Consider the following 17,890-nt stretch of genomic DNA (forward strand, 5'->3'; position numbering starts at 1 on the left):
CAAGTTCCATTTCCTAGAGAAATTAAACTTAACTCTTAATAGCTAAAAACAAAAGACATTTTTCCTTTCCAGCTAGCATTTGCATTTTAATAGGGGCTTTCAAAAATGCCTTTACCCAAGGAATGAGTAATTTGGGAATTCCAAGCACCAGGGTAGGGCTAGCGTGTGGAATGGGGAGAAGGGGATGTCCCTCAGATTGTGCCCTTGAAACACTGGTTTTCTCTTTTTGACCATGATTCTGGTTCTGAGAGAGCAGGAAGGGGCTTCCTTAGGGGGCCAGAATTGGCATGGCTGCCTTTTGGTAAGTTCTGTGGGTCTTATTCATGGCAGGCAGAGCCCTTGACTGGATGTGCACAGACTCAGAGAGAGGAACTTGTGAAAATTTTGCATGGTGCTTACCCATAAGAACTTTTTGGCAAAAGGGGGGAAATGGTTTCCAAAACCATTGATAAATCAAAAAAACATATTTCTTGACTCAGAAAGGTCCGATTCTAGATATGACTAGAAAAACTGGGTATCTGTCTTATACACAGACTTGCTGTTGGGGGATGGGAAAGGTTAATCACTACTGCCATCTTATGCTCCTTCTTCTGGGCAAGTAAGGGAATGGACTCTTAGTTTTAATGCTTTAGTTACGTACAATATTGGGAAATGAAGAAAAGCATCCCCTGCTCCTTATGAACCTACTTAGACATTTCTTCTTTGTACCTATGCCTCTTTGATGCTACTCCCCTTGTACCTGTATGGAAACACTGCTCCCAAATGGTGAGGAAGATGACAATTAATGAATGAAAGCAGTGGTAGGTAAGGAAATTCTCCATCATTGAGGACCCAAGGGGATTTGCTCCGGGACTGGAAACCAAGTCAGACATATGATCCAGCCTCAGCAAGGAGATGAGCTCAAGGAAAGCAGAGCTGAGGATGGGTGATGTGTATCAGTACTAGTCATCTCCCGTGTCCACCGGACACCAGGAAATGTTCACATTTCCATCAAGGCATCACGCAGGCCCATCTCTTTCCTGTCATGCCTGCTTCCCCTAAGTTGGTTCAGCATCTTCATCTCAAGTCTATAAGCTTTTAATATTGGCTTTCTTAATTGCCCTCATACCAGCCCTCACTGCCTCCTTCAGGCCACCGACAAGCTTATTTTCTTTAAACTTTCATTATATAATTTTTTTGCTCCCACACTATTAATCCCAAACTCCCAATTTTCTATCAAAACAAATATAAATTCCTTATCTGACTTTCTAGGCCATGTTCAGCTATCCTGTTCTTATACATGTGTGTGTACCTCAAGAATACGGCTGAAATATGTATCCAGTTAAACGCAATCAAACATTTCAAAGTAGTTCATTGGAGGCAGTAGTTTCCTGAGCCACATTAACTGAATGCCTAGGATAGTACTTCCGCAGGAATCTATCTGAAGGGCCGTCTGGGGAAGAATTGTTGGAAGCTTGCAGAGCCTTTCAAGGACAAAGGCAGATGGCCATCACATCAAGTTCTGGACAATAAATAATTGCTAATATGAAAGGAAGATGGAAATTCTCTGAGAAAGATCCTCTTATGCAATGGCCCAGGCTGACAGCTCTCTGGAGTGGGAGAATCAGACTGAGTGGGCTGGGAGCACGGAATAGAAGCCTCCTCTGTTCTAACTGAACTTGACTTTCTCCAGCAAGCACTAACATTCCTAGCTCACTCTGTTCCTGTCACCAGGGTACAGTTCTGAGACCAAAACTGACCTACTTTTAAGTCCCAGGTTAGATATCACCGTCTTTACCCCACCCTTCTGGACCATAGGATTACTTCTCTATCTCTTTTGAAACCTTGGACCACTTGTCAACTGAGAAGGTCCTCCACAGACCTGGGATCCTTTAAATGTACCATACTGTGTGCATGTGTGTGTGTGTGTGTGTGTTAAGTCGCTTCAGTCATGCCTGACTCTCTGCAATCCTATGGACTGTAGTCTGCCAGGCTTCTCTGTCCATGAGATTCTCCAGGTAAGAATACTGGAGTGGGTTGCCATGCCCGAGGGATCTTCCCAGCACAGGGATCGAACCTGAGTCTCTTGTGTCTCCTGTGCTGGCAAGTGGATTCTTTACCGCAAGTGCCGCCTGGGAAGACCACCACACTATGTGTGCTGTGCTAAATCACTTCAGTTGTGTCTGACTCTTTGCGACTATATACTCTGCTAAAACTTGGAGGAATGAAATTGGGTGGGGGTAGGGAAAAGTGGTGTGTCCAGATTTTCTCCCTGGAAAGGTGGGTGAGTCCAGATTTTCTCCCTTATTTTTCCTCCTTTCTGGGAATGTAATGAGCAGCTTCAAGGAAAACTTAAGAAAAGTTATGCAGTTCAACCACCCACTCAATTCAAGAATCTCTTTTAAAATGTCTCCTCCTCATTATTACTCTACTTTTGCCTGAGCAGTTCTGGTGCTCACAAGAAAATCCAGGCCTTGGTTGTAGCACTCTATTCAAAGTTCTTCATCACCTGAAGCTGAGATCTGGCTCCCTGTATCTTTCAGTATTGGAACTACTGTCCCTTTAACAACAGTGCAAGTGTCTTCCTGTGGGAGGGCCCTTAAATATTTGCAGACAGCTTTGGGCACTTGCAGGTTTCTCTGCTTCAAGTTAGTTACCCCCAGGCCTTTCGATTGTTCCTCATTTGACATACTTTCATTATTCCCTGGTGAATCCCTTGATAAACTCTAATTTGCCATGATCATTCAAGTATAACAGACCTCACTGAATGTGATACCACAAATGATGTGGTCTGATTAGCACAGAGCACAGTGACCACATTCTACACTAAGAGCAAATTAACTTTTGGTTAGCCCTGCCACGCTAACATTTGTATGACTTTTATATTTACTGCAGATAAGCTCTTCTCTATTTTCTACTTATTCTACTTCACTTAAGTGTAGATCTTTATGTGTACCCTGAGATGTGGCATGCTAGTATCAGACTCTCTTTTCAGCTGACCAACTGACCAATAGCTATCTGGCTTATTCCTGTGCACACTTTTATGTACATCTGCACATTTGAAAGCAGAAGTATGACTTCTGTGCTTTCATTCATAGTTTTACTAAACATGTAAAAATGAGAAAGTAAAACACAGAGAGCCCCACAGTACCCACCTAGTATCAGCCTATTAAACAAGAATGATTCCTAATAGTTGGTGAGTGAATGAATCAATCAATATCTTGTTCTCATCCCCCATATTTAATCCATCACCATATCCTGTTGGTTATAATCCTAAATTCTGCTTGGACCTATCCATTTCTATCTACTTTTGCCACCACAACCTACAACAAAAAGCCATCTTCTTTCACTTAGATGACTACAATAGCCAACTGATTGGTCTGGTGGCCTCTACCATGGCTTCTGTACTATCCATCTGCTACAAAGTAGCCAATCATCTTCAAAATGCAAACCTGATTATGTCACTCCTCTGCTGTTCATGTTGCTCTCAGAATAAAGAACAAAATCTTTAACTGACCGATAAGATAAGCATCGTCTGGCCCTTGCTGACCTCTTCAATCTTGCCCTCCACCCCTCTATCCACATCAACCTTCTCTCATGTGCCCTCAGTGCCTTTGCACGTGCTGGTCCCATTGCCTAGCATTTCCTAAGTCACTCCACCAACCTTCACTTACTTAGCACCTATTCAATCTGTTCTGCTTACCTATTGATGCATCAGAAACTGCCCCCAAACTTAGCAGCTTAGAACAATGAATATTTTACTCTTTCTCATAACACGTGAGTCAGAAGTTTTGGCAGCCTTCTGAGTGATTTTTCTGGTCCTCATGGCATCAACTTGGTCACTTAGCTGATGAATGGGCTAGTCTAAATGTATACTATCTAATTCAGTAGTCCCTAGCCACATACCTACTGATTATTTGAAATGTAGCTCATCTTAAATGAGATGTGTTGTAAATATAAAATACCCAGGTGATTCTGAAGATTTAGTACAGGAAAGATAATGTAAAATAGTCATTAATAATTTTTATATTGATCACATATTGAAATAGTATTTTAGATATTAGATTAGATAAAATATCTTATTGAAATTAATTTCACCTATTTATTTTTAAATGTTTTAATGTGGCTACCAGCCATTTTTAAATTACATATTTGGATTGCATTATATTTCTATTGGACGGTGCTGATCTAGAGCAAGGGTCAGTATTTTTTTTTTTCCTATAAAAGGCCAGATAGAAAATATTTTCAGCTTTGCAAGCCATATGATCTCTGTCACAGCTTCTCAACTCTATCACTGCAGTACAAAAAACAGTCAAGGACAATAATTATAGTGGTTATAGCTGCATTTCAACAAAACTTTATTTGTAAAAATAGGTGGTGGTCTGATTTGGTCTTCAGGCTGCAGTTTGCTGACCTCTGATTTAAAGGATTCAGGATTTTATTCCCATGTTTGGTGGTTTGGCAGAAATGACTGGAAGGCTGTTTCAGCTGGGACTGTTGACTCAAACACCTACACGTGGCATTTCCATGATGGTGGTCTCAGTAGTGGGACGTCTTGTATAGTGGCTCTGAGCCCCACATTCCAAGACAGACAGACACTGCAAGGCTTCTTTTGATCTAGCCTCAGAAGTCCTAAACATCCCTTCTAGTGCACTCTATTGGTCAAACAAATCTCTAAGGCCCGCCCAGACTCAAGGAGAGGAAATTAGAGGTCACAAAGGGGTAGGAGGGAGGAGTAGCAAAGAATATGTGTCCATCTTTAACTTATCACATCATTCTTCAAATCTCAATTTAGACTAGACCTATTATGGGCCCTCCAAGCACCATGAAGCTCTCCTCTGTAGCACTCGTCATCATTGTAATTTTACATTTATTTGTAAGATCATCATCCTGCTCATCTACTAACCTATAAGCAACTATAGCAAGAGGAGTCCTTTCCGGTTCTGCCCATCATTCTATTCCCAGCACCTCGCACAAGGCCTGGCTCCAAAAATATTTGTTAAATGAATGAACAACCTAGGGGCACAGCCAAGTATCTGTATGAATATGTATCCCCACATTTCTCTACTGCTCTCAAGCATATCACGAGACACCCTGTCAGAAGTTAAAATTCAGATACAGTCAATTCCCAGCAACCTTCTTATTTTGCAGTTCAGAAACTTTGTGAAAAAGGAAATAAGCCTACCCTATTCCTCCAAGGACCTCCAAGGTAATCATAGCTGTTCTAAGGGTAGAGCTTCCGGTTCTGGTGCCCTGAGAAGTGACTGACACAGCGTGTCACGCTGACGCCAGTCAAGGCCCTGGGCGGCTTGTCCTGCTCCTGGCTTTCACTGTCTTCTCACTCAGCTGGCAGTGCCCATCCAGCACGCTTGCTGGGCCAGCCACAGTACAAGCTGGAAGAAAACAAAGGATTGGGGTCTGAACCTGGGCTGAGGCCAACCTAGTCCTCCCTCCATGGAAATTATGGCATCTTTTGCTTTGTTCGGAGAAGGACTCTCATATGTGCTGGGAGGAGATGAATGAGTCCACCTTCCATGCTGGCCTGGAGCTTGAATGGTAGGTATTTGTGGACACTCTGTTTTTCTTTTTAGCTCTGAGTTAGGGATCAAGGCCTGCACATCTTTATACTCCCTCACAACCTCTAGAAAAAGCCTGACACTGAGTAAATTCACTACATGTTTGCATGAGACTGTCTCAATGAACAACCTTCCTTAGACACCAGGAAACCTATCAGCATTTTTCCTGGTGCCCTGATCACCACTAATATTCTAGACAAAGTAGTGAAATAGGGAACTTTTTTTGCTGCTCCCCAACTTCTGCCTTGGAATCTTTCTCTCACTTCCCGAGCCATCATATGTGTACTCCCCTGTCCCACCCCGTGACTGGCCAACACCACTTCGCCATATCTGCATACTGCCTTTCGCCTGAGCTAGATCCCACATCCTCCTGCAGACTTGCAACATAAAAGAACTCTTCTTAATCCCCTTTGTTCTGTTCCAATGCACGTAGTTCCCAGAACTCTTCTAGGTGAGGCTTAGCTGAAACACAGTAACATGTGTCTGGAGGTCAGCCCAGGCCAGCAAACTCATTACCTGTCCGGGGCTGGGGTGGAGAGAAGCATTCTCTGCCTGGCACATAATAGGTGCTCAAATAATATTTGTGGACTGAATGGCAGCTCAGGACAGAAATGTCCCTGATACACAGGGACACTGTGGTCCATCCTACATCTAGCCAGCCTGTCCCCTGAGTGTCACACTCTGATTCCAGGAGCTGCCATCACACATGGCCCCAGGGATGTGCTGTTCCCTTGCTACCCTGAGAGTGGGTAGAATTGAAATCTTTTTTCCTTGCTCCTAACGCACACCTGGGGCTTCCCTGGTGGCACAGTGGTAAAGAATCTGCCTGCCAATACAAGAGATTCAGGTTCAATCCCCAGTTTAGGAAGATGCAGAAGGGAATGACAACCCACTCCAGTATTCTTGCCTGGAGAATCCCATAGATAGAGGAGCCTGGCAGGCTACCGTCCAGGCTTTTGTGTCCAGGGTCACAAAAGAGTTGGACACGACTGAGTGACTAAGCAATAACAACAGCACATCTGAAACCAACTGGAACTTTTAAAGGAACTATACAAGAGTCAAAAATAACACAATGAGTGATGGATGGAAACTAAATTTCTGGTGACGAGCAAACTGTACTGTATACGGAAATGGAAATATGATGTTGTATGAAGTGGAAATATAATGTTGTAAATGTGAAAAAATGTTATAAACCAATGTTATCTCAATAAAATGAAAAAGAATGCAGGGAAGAAACTCCATTTCTTTACTTGCAACATGGGGAAAGAAAATCTCACCTTATTGTGAGGAATAATATACTTGGTCATTGAGTTGACTCTCACTCACATTCTATGATGGCCAGGTATGTAAAGTGAGAGAAAGTAGTGTCTGATGGGTGCTTTTCTTTAGTTTTGAAGGTGAACCTCCAGCTAAATAGAACGTTGAAACTTGTTCTAGGTTTTTGACCAGTTTACCCATTCTGCTCACAACTGACAGAAATATCCTCACAGAGAATCTCCCCTGTAAATTCTTAGGTTCTTTCCTCTCCCAATCCCCTTTCTGCTCTCTCCCTCCAAAAGCTAGAGTTTCTACTTCTCAGGCCCTCTGGAGAAAGTCGTGACTCGTAGTTGTGGTTAAGAGTTCATTGCACAGGGAGCAGTGACATTTCTGCTCTGCCTCATAGCCAATGACATTGAAGAAAACTGGCCCCTCACACACACTCCATGGCTAGAGATGAGAGAAATTTTTCATATGTATAAAAGAGTATATTTTTATACATTTATACTGTATAAAAGAGTATCATGACACTCAAGTGTTTTAGCCCTATGTTTTAATAGGGCCTCTGGTAAACCAGGTATCTAAAGTGTTGGTCAGGATGGGTGTGCAGTCTCTAAGTTAATGTTAGGGAAGTTTATTAGGAATATCACTGCTGGGGCAGGATTTTGAGGACAAACATGATCTCTCTCCCCCAAAATCCATAAAAGGCTTTGATAGAAGTGTGTTAGGCTTAGGCTTATTCTCTTTTCTCTGTTAGGCTTATTCTGCAAAGTTTGAGAGAATGATACCAGTATCAATGAGAGGAAGTTAAGGAGAGGCAGCTTTTCACCCAGGAGAAGACAGAGATTCCAAATAGAGAAGCAAAAAATAATTTTGATGTCCTTCTCAGACCCAGTGCTCCTCCCCACTGAATGAATTACAGGGACCATCTGTCCAGGATTTCCCACGACCATACAGATTTCATGTGATTATTTGAATTAAAGGTGATTCATTAAATTTATACCAAAGTATAATTTTGATGGTGTGTCCTATTTGACACATCACCCAGGGAAGAAAAAAAAAAAAACTTTGATTGCATCAAGCATACTGATACTTGGTTTGCAAACAGTGTGAGATTTTTATACTAACTAGGAGTTCAGACTTACAGGGTTCACAGTCCTCAGAATCTATGATAAATAGGATATTGGTAGTGATTTAGGATGATGAAGTGCACAAGAATCAAATAGAGAACTCCTTTACCTTATGATCCACCAATCCCACTCCTGGGCATATATTCAAAGAAAACTCTAATTCAGAAAGATACATGTACCCAGTGTTCATAGCAGCACTACTTACAGTAGCCAAGACATGGAAGCAATGTTCAACAGATGAGTGGATAAAGAACATGTAGTGTGTGTATGTGTATATATATATATATATATATATATATATATATATATATATAGTGGAATATTACTCAGTCATAAAAAAGAATGAAATCATTCCATTTGTAGCAGCATGGATAGATCTAGAGATTATCATACTAAATGAAGTAACTCAGACATGGAAAAGACAAATATCATATGCTATTACTTACATATGGAATCTTTATGATACAAATGAACTTATTTATAAAATGGAAACAGACATATAGAAAACAAATTTATGGTTACCAAAAGAAGAAGAGGTGAAGGGATAAATTAGGAGTCTAGGATTAACAGATACAAAACTACTATGTATGAAATCAACAGGAAGGTCCTACTGTAAATCACAGGGAACTATATTCAGTATCTTGTACTAAACTATAATGGAAAATAATCTGAAAAAGAATATCAGATCAGATCAGATCAGTCGCTCAGTCGTGTCCGACTCTGTGACCCCATGAATCGCAGCACGCCGGGCCTCGCTGTCCATCACCAACTCCCGGAGTTCACTGAGACTCACGTCCATCGAGTCAGTGATGCCATCCAGCCATCTCATCCTCTGTCGTCCCCTTCTCCTCCTGCCCCCAATCCCTCCCAGCATCAGAGTCTTTTCCAATGAGTCAACCCTTCCCATGAGGCGGCCAAAGTACTGGAGTTTCAGCTTTAGCTTCATTCCTTCCAAAGAAATCCCAGGGCTGATCTCCTTCAGAATGGACTGGTTGGATCTCCTTGCAGTCCAAGGGACTCTCAAGAGTCTTCTCCAACATCACAGTTCAAAAGCATCAATTCTTCGGCGCTCAGCTTTCTTCACAGTCCAACTCTCACATCCATACATGACCACTGGAAAAACCATAGCCTTGACTAGACGAACCTTTGTTGGCAAAGTAATATCTCTGCTTTTGAATATGCTATCCAGGTTGATCATAACTTTCCTTCCAAGGAGTAAGCGTCTTTTAAATCATTTTGATGTACACCAGAAATTAACACAACATTATATATCAACTGTACTTCAATTTTTAAAAAAGAGAATTATTTTTCCAGATTCTACCACTGACTGGTGTCAGCTTTGGCCCAACAGATAGTGTCTGTGTTCTGAAACTTATTAAAATCACTGGAAGGAAGGCAGAACAATTGGGAGAGAGCGTGAGGTGCACAGATTGGACACCTACTATGTGTTTTGGCAACTGAATATATTTGCAACTTACTGTCACAAAATACAAATTTTCTAATTGTTTACTGCTGCTGCTGCTAAACCATTCAGTCGTGTCCGACTCTGTGCGACCCCATAGACAGCAGCCCACCAGGCTCCCCCGTCCCTGGGATTCTCCAGGCAAGAACACTGGAGTGGGTTGCCATTTCCTTCTCCAATGCAGGAAAGTGAAAAGTGAAAGTGAAGTCGCTTAGTCATGTCCGACTCCTAGCGACCCCATGGACTGCAGCCTACCAGGCTCCTCCGTCCATGGGATTTTCCAGGCAAGAGTACTGGAGTGGAGTGCCATTGCTTTCTCCAAATTGTTCACTAATTAGCACTAATTTTTTAAATATAAAAGAGCTCCTACAAATCAGTTCCCTCAAAAATTAAAAATAGAATTATCATATGATCCAGTAATTCCACTTTAGAGTACATACCCAAAAGAAATGATAGCCATGTCTTGAAGAGAAACTTGTACACCCATGATCATAGCATAATTCAAGGCAGCCAAAAAGAGGAAGCAACTCAGATGTCCATCAACAATTGAATGGATAAACAAAATGTTGCATTTACATACAATAGGATATTATTCAGCCTTAAAAAGGAAGGAAATTCTGACACGTGCTACAAAATGCTTGAATCTTGAATACATTATGCTAAGTGAAATAAGCCAGACACAAAAAGACAAACATTGTATGAGCCTACTTATATGAGGTGCCTAAAGTAGTCAAATTCACGGACATAGAAGGTAGAATGATGCTTTTCAAGGACAGAGGGAGTGGAGGAGTGTGTGGAGTTAGTGTTTAATGGGTACAAAATTTCAAGATGAAATTTTGGAGATGAAAGGAGTTCTAGAGATGGGTGGTAATGATGATTGCACAACAAATGTAAATGTGTTTAATATTACTATACACTTTAGAAATGAGTAAGATGGGAAATTTTAAGTTATATTTTCATGACAACAAAAAAGGATTTTTTTAAAAATTACAATAAGATGTCATTTTAACCTTCCCCATTGGTAAAGATCAATATTAAAAAGCAGAGACATTACTTTGCTGACAAAGGTCCATCTAGTCAAAGCTATGGTTTTTCCAGTAGTCATGTATGGATGTGAGAGTTGGACTATAAAGAAAGCTGAGCAACAAAGAATTGATGCTTTTGAACTGTGGTGTTGGAGAAGACTCTTGAGAGTTCCTTGGACTGCAAGGAGATCCAACCAGTCAATCCTAAAGGAAATCAGTCCTGAATATTCATTGGAAGGACTGATGCTGAAGCTGAAACTCCAATACTTTGGTCACCTGATGCAAAGAACTGACTCATTGGAAAAGACCCTGATGCTGGGAAAGATTGAAGGCAGGAGGAGAAAGGGACGACAGAGAATGAGATGGCTGGATGGCATCACTGGCCCAATGGACATGAGTTTGAGCAAGCTCTGGGAGTTGGTGATGGACAGGGAAGCCTGGTGTCCTGCAGTCCATGGGGTTGCCAAGAGTCAGACACGACTGAGCAACTGAACCGAACTGATTGGTAAAGATTACAAATTAGAAATCTTTGTTGGCAAAATCTATATGAAAATAAGGACATTCATGCTGTGATTTTGTTGGTGGGAGCGTAAGCATCTAGTTTTAGGGGAGAACAATTTTTCAATATGTGTGAAGATTAAAATTGAATTTGCTTTTTAACTTTTTGGTCAAGCCATTCTGCTCCTAGGAAGATAGCTTACTCTCACATATATGATTTGGCATATGATCAAGGTTCTTCATTGCAGCAGAAGATTGGAAAAACCCAAATGTCTATTGATAGGGGCTGGTAAAGTAAATTATTGACATCTGATTGAAAACACCAGAATACTATGCAACTGTTAGAATGAGGATACCCAGTATGTGTGGACACAGAAAAATCTCCAAGGGAGTGGTTAGTGTGCAGAACTGCATTATAGTGTGCTAACATTTGTGTTTTATAATTAAATGAAAAAAAATGGGTCTCAGTTTTCATTTCACTTTGTCTCAAATAACTGTAAGTAGAGGCAAGAAACTGCTAACAGGTAATAGTGGTCACTCCACTTATTGCTATGGGGAGAAGTCAAACTGCTAGGGGACAAGGCTGGCAGGGAGTTGCTTTCCACTGTTTATTGCCCTTATATTTCAAATGTAGTACTATGAGCAGGTATGATCTACTAAAATTTTTTCATTAAAAAAAAAAGAAGTTACAGTCCAGAAGGAAAGAAACATAACAAATACTTTCAGCCTAAAGTCATACATTGGGTATTATGGAAAAGGAAAGGAAGGGTGTCTAGCATAACCCACAGGCATCAAGGATGGATTCTAGACAAATCACCCACAGGGAAGAAATATCTGCTATTGGATCAGGAATAGTTGTATACTTTCATCTGAGCATTGGTTTATCTTTATCTCATGGACAGATCTGGAAATTGATTCACCAATTAGATTTTCCTTTTCACCTTAGCTGTTAAAAAGTTAACAAGCCAAACTTGTGACCCATACCATACAAAGTGGGCAGATTTCTATGGTAAGCATTTAGCTTTGGCATTGTACTTGACTCCATTTTGTATTCCTGCATTTGGTTTGCTTTTCCCCTGTTTGTAATGTTGGTCATCTTCCCTATTCTATGCTTCCCTATAAGCCACTCTACAGCCTTTTGGTCTAAGTTGGGGTAAATGGGTGAATAAAGAAAGATGGAGGGCAGGAAAAGAAAAGAGAGAGCATGGAGGTTATAGAGCAATACTTATCGTTTTCCTTGGCTCCATCACATAGATTAAGTGAACACTCTAGTACTGGAAAATCCCACGGACAGAGAAGCATGGTGGGCTACAGACCATGGGGTCGCAAAGAGTCGGACACGACTGAGCGACTTCCCTTTCACTTTCTAGTACAGGATTATCAAAGTGGTTAAGGAGCCCACTGCAACACTATCATCTGTGAGTTTGCGAGTCATGGATTTCACTCAATCTACTAATCAGAATCTCTGTGGAAAAGCCCCAGGAATCTGCTTTAACATATCCTCCAGATAATTTTTATGCACATTACTGTTTGAAAACCACAGGGAAGCCAAAAAAAAAAATTGATTTCTAAACATGAAAGTGAAAGTTGCTCAGTCATATGTGACTCTTTGAGATCCCATGGACTTATACAGTCCATGGAATTCTCCAGGCCAAAATACTGGAATGGGTAAACTTTCCCTCTCCAGGGGATCTTCCTAACCCAGGGATCAAACCCAGGTCTCCTGCACTGCAGGCGATTCTTTACCAGCTGAGCCACCAGGGAAGCCCAAGAACACTGGAGTGGGTAGCCTATCCCTTCACCAGAGGATCTTCCCGACCCAGAAATTGAACCAGGGTCTCCCATATTGCAGGCAGATTCTTTACCAACTGAGCTACCAGGGAAGCCATAAATACTTTCTATTTGTCCTACCATACCCATTTATTGGTCAAGATAATAATGCTGCTATTGCAGTTTTAGTTGCTCAGTTGTGTCTGACTCTTTGCAACCCCATGGACTGTTGCTTACCAGGCTCCTCTTTCACCATGGGATTTCCCAGGCAAGAATACTGGAATGAGTTGCCATTTCTTTCTCAGCTACTGCAGTAAACAACTCCCAAAATTTCATTAACTTAACACACCAAAATTTTATTTTTTGCTCACATCACAGTCCAATACAGATCACTGTGGGGTGTTAAGAGCTGTTTTATTAATTTGTTCAGCCAATCAGCTTCTTTCATAGTGAGGCTTTACCATCTTCTGGCTGCTTGGACTGCTCCTCTGGATCCTCTGCATCAAAGAAGGCAGGGGATGGAGGCAAGAGAGAGGCTTTAGCGCTGTGGTACCTGGAAGTAACGCCCATCTTTTCTGCTCACAATTCCACTGGTCAAAACCCAGTCACATGGCCTACTTGTGTGGGGGTGGGGGCTGGGAAATAGGGTATGTCTGTAGGGTTAGGAGAAAAAGAAAATGGTTTTGATGATCACACTGTATCATCTTTGCCCCACCCATGGGCCGAAGTGAATTTCAAACTCCACTTTGTCACTTTTTTGGTTTCGTTTTCTAATCGAGTTTTATCTTCTCTGTTTTAACTGTAGCACCATGGGACTGCGAAACACTCTAATCGTGATGGCCCTCCTGCTCTCTGGTAAGCACACTTTTGGCTTTATAAAGTCCTAGAATCCTCCTACTGTCTCCCCGTGAACCTGAGCTGCAAGCTGGGGCCTGAGACTTGATGGGGTTTACTCACTTTCTATTCAGTGTACACAAGACCACAAGCCAGAAAGACTTTCATGAAGAAGAAGGAAGCATCACAACTGAGAACAGGTATCTCAGCTGATGGCGGGTCCAACCTGAGATGGAGCCCACGCCTTCTGCCATCTTACACCTGTGGTTCTAGATGCACAGAGGAGGGCAGACTGGACTGTCCAGCAGTGCCCAGGGAGCTACGGGAAGGTCCCTATTCTGACACGCCTGAAGCTTAATTCTTTTGCTCCTCTGTTCCCATTGCTGGCATTCTCACACCTTTGGGAAATGACAAACTGGCTTCTAAAAGTCTCCAGCTACCAGCCATCATTGGTTTTCTTCTTCTCAACTGTTCCTCTCCCACCACCTCCTTCCCCTGTCCTTCTCCCCACCTCTCACCCATAGAACATAGTTGGCACTTATTACTGGGAGGATCAAGGCACCCAGCCCTGCAACCACCTGATTAAATGCCCTTCAGCTAATCATATCAGCTGATTTACTATCAAGCTAAGGGGCTAAGCTTCAGGGCTTCTCACCTGCACAGCTCTTTCCAAACCACTCCAAGACCTCAGGAGGAGCCCTAACAGTGTGGTCATGGGTCTTAGGTCTTAGTAAAGTTTTCATTAGTAAGATATTTTAACTACAATAAGTTAAGACCACTGTCTCTTTCCACTGTGATTTCTTGACTTGTCTCTCTGCCACATTCTCCCCGTGCTGAGCAATGTTGCAGTGGCCATGGGCATTTTGTTTTGTGTTCTGTATTCTTTTTCTTAAAGAGCCCTTCTCCACTCAAAATAAATTTAGTAGTGTCAGGCCTCAGAAAACTCAGACCTTCCCTGTTTGCTGCTTTGTCTGAGTTTAGTTTCTTCTGTAAACTGGGGCTGGCCAAGGTTCCTGCCACCCATCTTGGGACTGGATGCCCTTGGTTTCTCCTGACCCAGCCCCTTCCTGCGGCTTGTCTTCCCCACCCTGGGCACTGAGAGGGAAGTGTCCCGGTCCTGGTGTGGGGCAGACGGGGGAGGGGTAGCCCACCTGCTGTTTGACTGCAGCAGAACACAGGCTGCCCCTAACTAACTAGACTGGCCATGAGCTCACCTCCTCCCGTGGCCACACATAAGACCCTTGGCCACTGACCTCATCCTGCTGTGGTTGACAAAGAGTCTCCCTCAGATCGATGCTGGCTGGGACAGGCTTTTGGGGAAGTGCTTTCTGCTTAGCACCCTGGAGCTTGCTGTGTCTGTGCTATAGACATGTTACCTGATCTACAGATGGGCTAAAGGTCATAATACTAGCTTTCACTTCCCAGGACCAATATGATTTGCTATTTTAACTCTTGGGAAGGTAGAAGTTATGTGTGAGCAGGGGCAGAGAGAAAGGGGTTGAAGCAAAGCTTTGGACAACATTATCCAGCAAGAACCTCTTCCCATCCCACTTCTAATTGTTTTATTTGACAAGCACACAGATGTATTGCTTACAGACACTTTGTGCCAGGTACTGTTCTAGGCATTTTATAGATATTAACTCATTTAAACATCATCATAACTCTGCTTTAGGTCTTGTTATGATTCCCTATTTTACAAATGTACAAACTAAAGCCCAGAGAGGTTAAGTAATTTGCTTAAGACAACATTGCTAATAAGTGGCAGAGCTTGAATTCATACTCAGCAGTATAGATACAGCATCTGTTCACTTCATCTTGACATGATGCTACTTCTCCTAACTCTTTCTAGGGAACTGTCCATAATAGTAGGATTTGTCCCTTGGGCACCTAAACAGGTTTGATAGATCATGTGGCTTGTGCCTCAGTCAAGTTCACAATTTTCCCATCAAATACATCCTCCAAGTTCCCTGCAGTCAATACCTTAGCTGTCCCTACAGCTTGGGCCCTGGTCTTTCTCATACAGTGACCAGCCCCAGGTCTTATGACTTGGGAGGGAAGAAAAAAAATGGCCTAAAGACAAATTTTCAGAAAAGTCTGAATTGAGATATCATTTACCCCTTTTCCCCCTAAACTTTCTGACTCTGCGTATGGAAAGTGAAAATAAAACTGAGAAACCTTACCAAAATTGAGTCCAGGTGTCACTTTTGCCCTGGCTTTGCATTTGAAACTGCTTGGACACTTCCTAACTTCTGAAAAGAGTTATCAATACTGAAATTTTATTTTATTTTATTTTTTTGAATTTCTAAATATTTTTTTTTAATTTTATTTTATTTTTAAACTTTACATAATTGTATTAGTTTTGCCAAATATCAAAATGAATCCATCACAGGTATACATGTGCTCCCCATCCTGAACCCTCCTCCCTCCTCCCTCCCCATACCATCCCTCTGGGTCGTCCCAGTGCACTAGCCCCAAGCATCCAGTATCGTGCATTGAACCTGGACTGGCATCTCGTTTCATACATGATATTTTACATGTTTCAATGCCATTCTCCCAAATCTTCCCACCCTCTCCCTCTCACTCCCCCAAATGGAAGTCATTTAAGCTTTATGGTGATGAGAGAATAGTGGTTATATTTTTGGCAGTACAAATTTAAAGTGGGATAGAAGACAGTGACACTTGATTAGAAGATAACATTGCCAGTACTTCACACAGGATTAAAAATAGCAACAACAACAAAACAGATTTCATTCTTATGTAAAGAATGAAAAGGAATCCATCTGAATCTCATCTTCCTTCTCAGGGCACATCTCTGCTTACTGGGCTGGTGAGCAGTGACAGGCTCATAGGCAGGCGTCCAAAGGGAGAAAGGGGATGCAATTGACCCAGCAAAAACACAGGGCTAAATAATTCATTTGACAGCAGATATGAAACAGTGCAGTGAAATAATTCTGTTTCTCCTTTTCCCCCTAATATGTTTTGTGTCTTCCCCTAGTCATGGAAATCAGACAGTGTGTTTGCTGACTCTGCCCATGAGGCAAAAATTGAATGAGAGTTTGAAACCTAAAAGGGCAAGAAGGCAGCCTTCTTGCAGAATTAGATTCTAATTTGTATTTATTAGATTATAATTTGTGTTTAGATTATAATCTGTGCTTATAAAGCTAAAGGAATGTTGAGCTGCCAGTAGCAAAGGTACCTCTAACTGTCCCGCTCTGTCTGCTGCAATCCCAGCACCTCCAGTAATACTTAAATCTGGAGTCAGAGTGGTATTTGGGAAATCAATAGTTTACACATCAGGAGGAAGCTTCTTCTTAGTTTGACTTCTGAAGGATGCTCTCTTATTGTCTGGAGGTTCTCTGGGTCCTAGGGCTTCTCATTTCTCTTGAACAATACTTCTGGTTGAACAATTTATATACCAGGAGTAGTTGGGGGTTATTCCTTCACTTTTAAGATTTACATAAAATTGGCTCAAACCTTCGTTTTGTATCTGGTGTAAAGGTTTATTGTTTCCCCCAGATTTGTCCAGGTTCCTATATGGGTGGTTGCATATTTATATGGTTACTTTGACTCCCACTTCCTCTTGCTGTTATAGTGGTCACTATAATCACAGAGGTGGATAGATAGTTCAGACCTAATTCCCAAATTCCCAAAGAAGTGTCATGAAGCCTCATGGTTTTCCTTTTGGAGTCACTACTTTAAAATTAAGGTACTGTTTCAGGGGTCTTTGAAATACATGTATGCTTCCCAGTAGGGAGAATCTTACTTCTGAAGTAGTGGATCATTTTAATGTTTAGTAGATTCCAGAGAGAATGGGCTGTCTGACAAGTTAATTTGGTGGAAGATGGTCACTGAATAGGGTAAGTATAGGGTTGATTGAGAGCAGGGGTGATATTTGTAGGTAACAGAGAGGCTCCAATGGCAAACAAACTACTTTAGAAAGAGGCAAGAGTTTGAGAGATTGTAGCTTGTTTTTCCTTTGTGAGAGATCTTAATACCATCTCCAAAGTATGCAACTCAGTCCCCTGGGTATGCTGAGATTCACAGAAACAAAACACTTGTAGCCCTTCCTTTATAGCCATTGCCAGCCATAGGGCCAAATTCCAGGATCTCAAAATTACGAAAAACTCTTTCAACATCCTCTAACAGTATTTACCCATTCTTTTCATTTTCACTTTCTTTCATTCCTTCTCCCTGTAGATGTCTCTATTAAAAAGTATTCAGCTCCCTGTACCATTTAAAAATCACTTCTCTGGTCCTTACAATAAAGTTAACAGGCAAGAGAGTAAAAATAGTTATGTATAGTTGTGACCACAATATACATGCAAATCCCTGAATGTTTTATTCAGTATTGTTTCATAC

At 41.7% G+C, this 17,890-nt stretch overlaps 2 protein-coding genes across 16 annotated transcripts in view; one reads left to right on the plus strand and one right to left on the minus strand.

Annotated features, from left to right (window-relative positions):
- ILDR1 (immunoglobulin like domain containing receptor 1) overlaps positions 1–17,890 on the minus strand; it is a 283,577-nt gene that overhangs the window by 92,346 nt on the left and 173,341 nt on the right. The window lies entirely within an intron of this gene.
- The window catches only part of CD86 (CD86 molecule), a 66,872-nt gene that overhangs the window by 22,703 nt on the left and 26,279 nt on the right, over positions 1–17,890 (plus strand). For all 8 annotated transcript variants that reach the window (XM_019955230.2, XM_019955063.2, XM_070798507.1 and 5 more), the window contains one exon: positions 13,503–13,552. In XM_019955230.2, the coding sequence (XP_019810789.2) occupies positions 13,503–13,552 (50 nt within the window). The remainder of the gene's footprint in view (positions 1–13,502; positions 13,553–17,890) is intronic.

The sequence above is a fragment of the Bos indicus genome, chromosome 1 (genome assembly GCF_029378745.1).
Source record: "Bos indicus isolate NIAB-ARS_2022 breed Sahiwal x Tharparkar chromosome 1, NIAB-ARS_B.indTharparkar_mat_pri_1.0, whole genome shotgun sequence".
In the NCBI taxonomy this organism is placed as follows: domain Eukaryota; kingdom Metazoa; phylum Chordata; class Mammalia; order Artiodactyla; family Bovidae; genus Bos; species Bos indicus.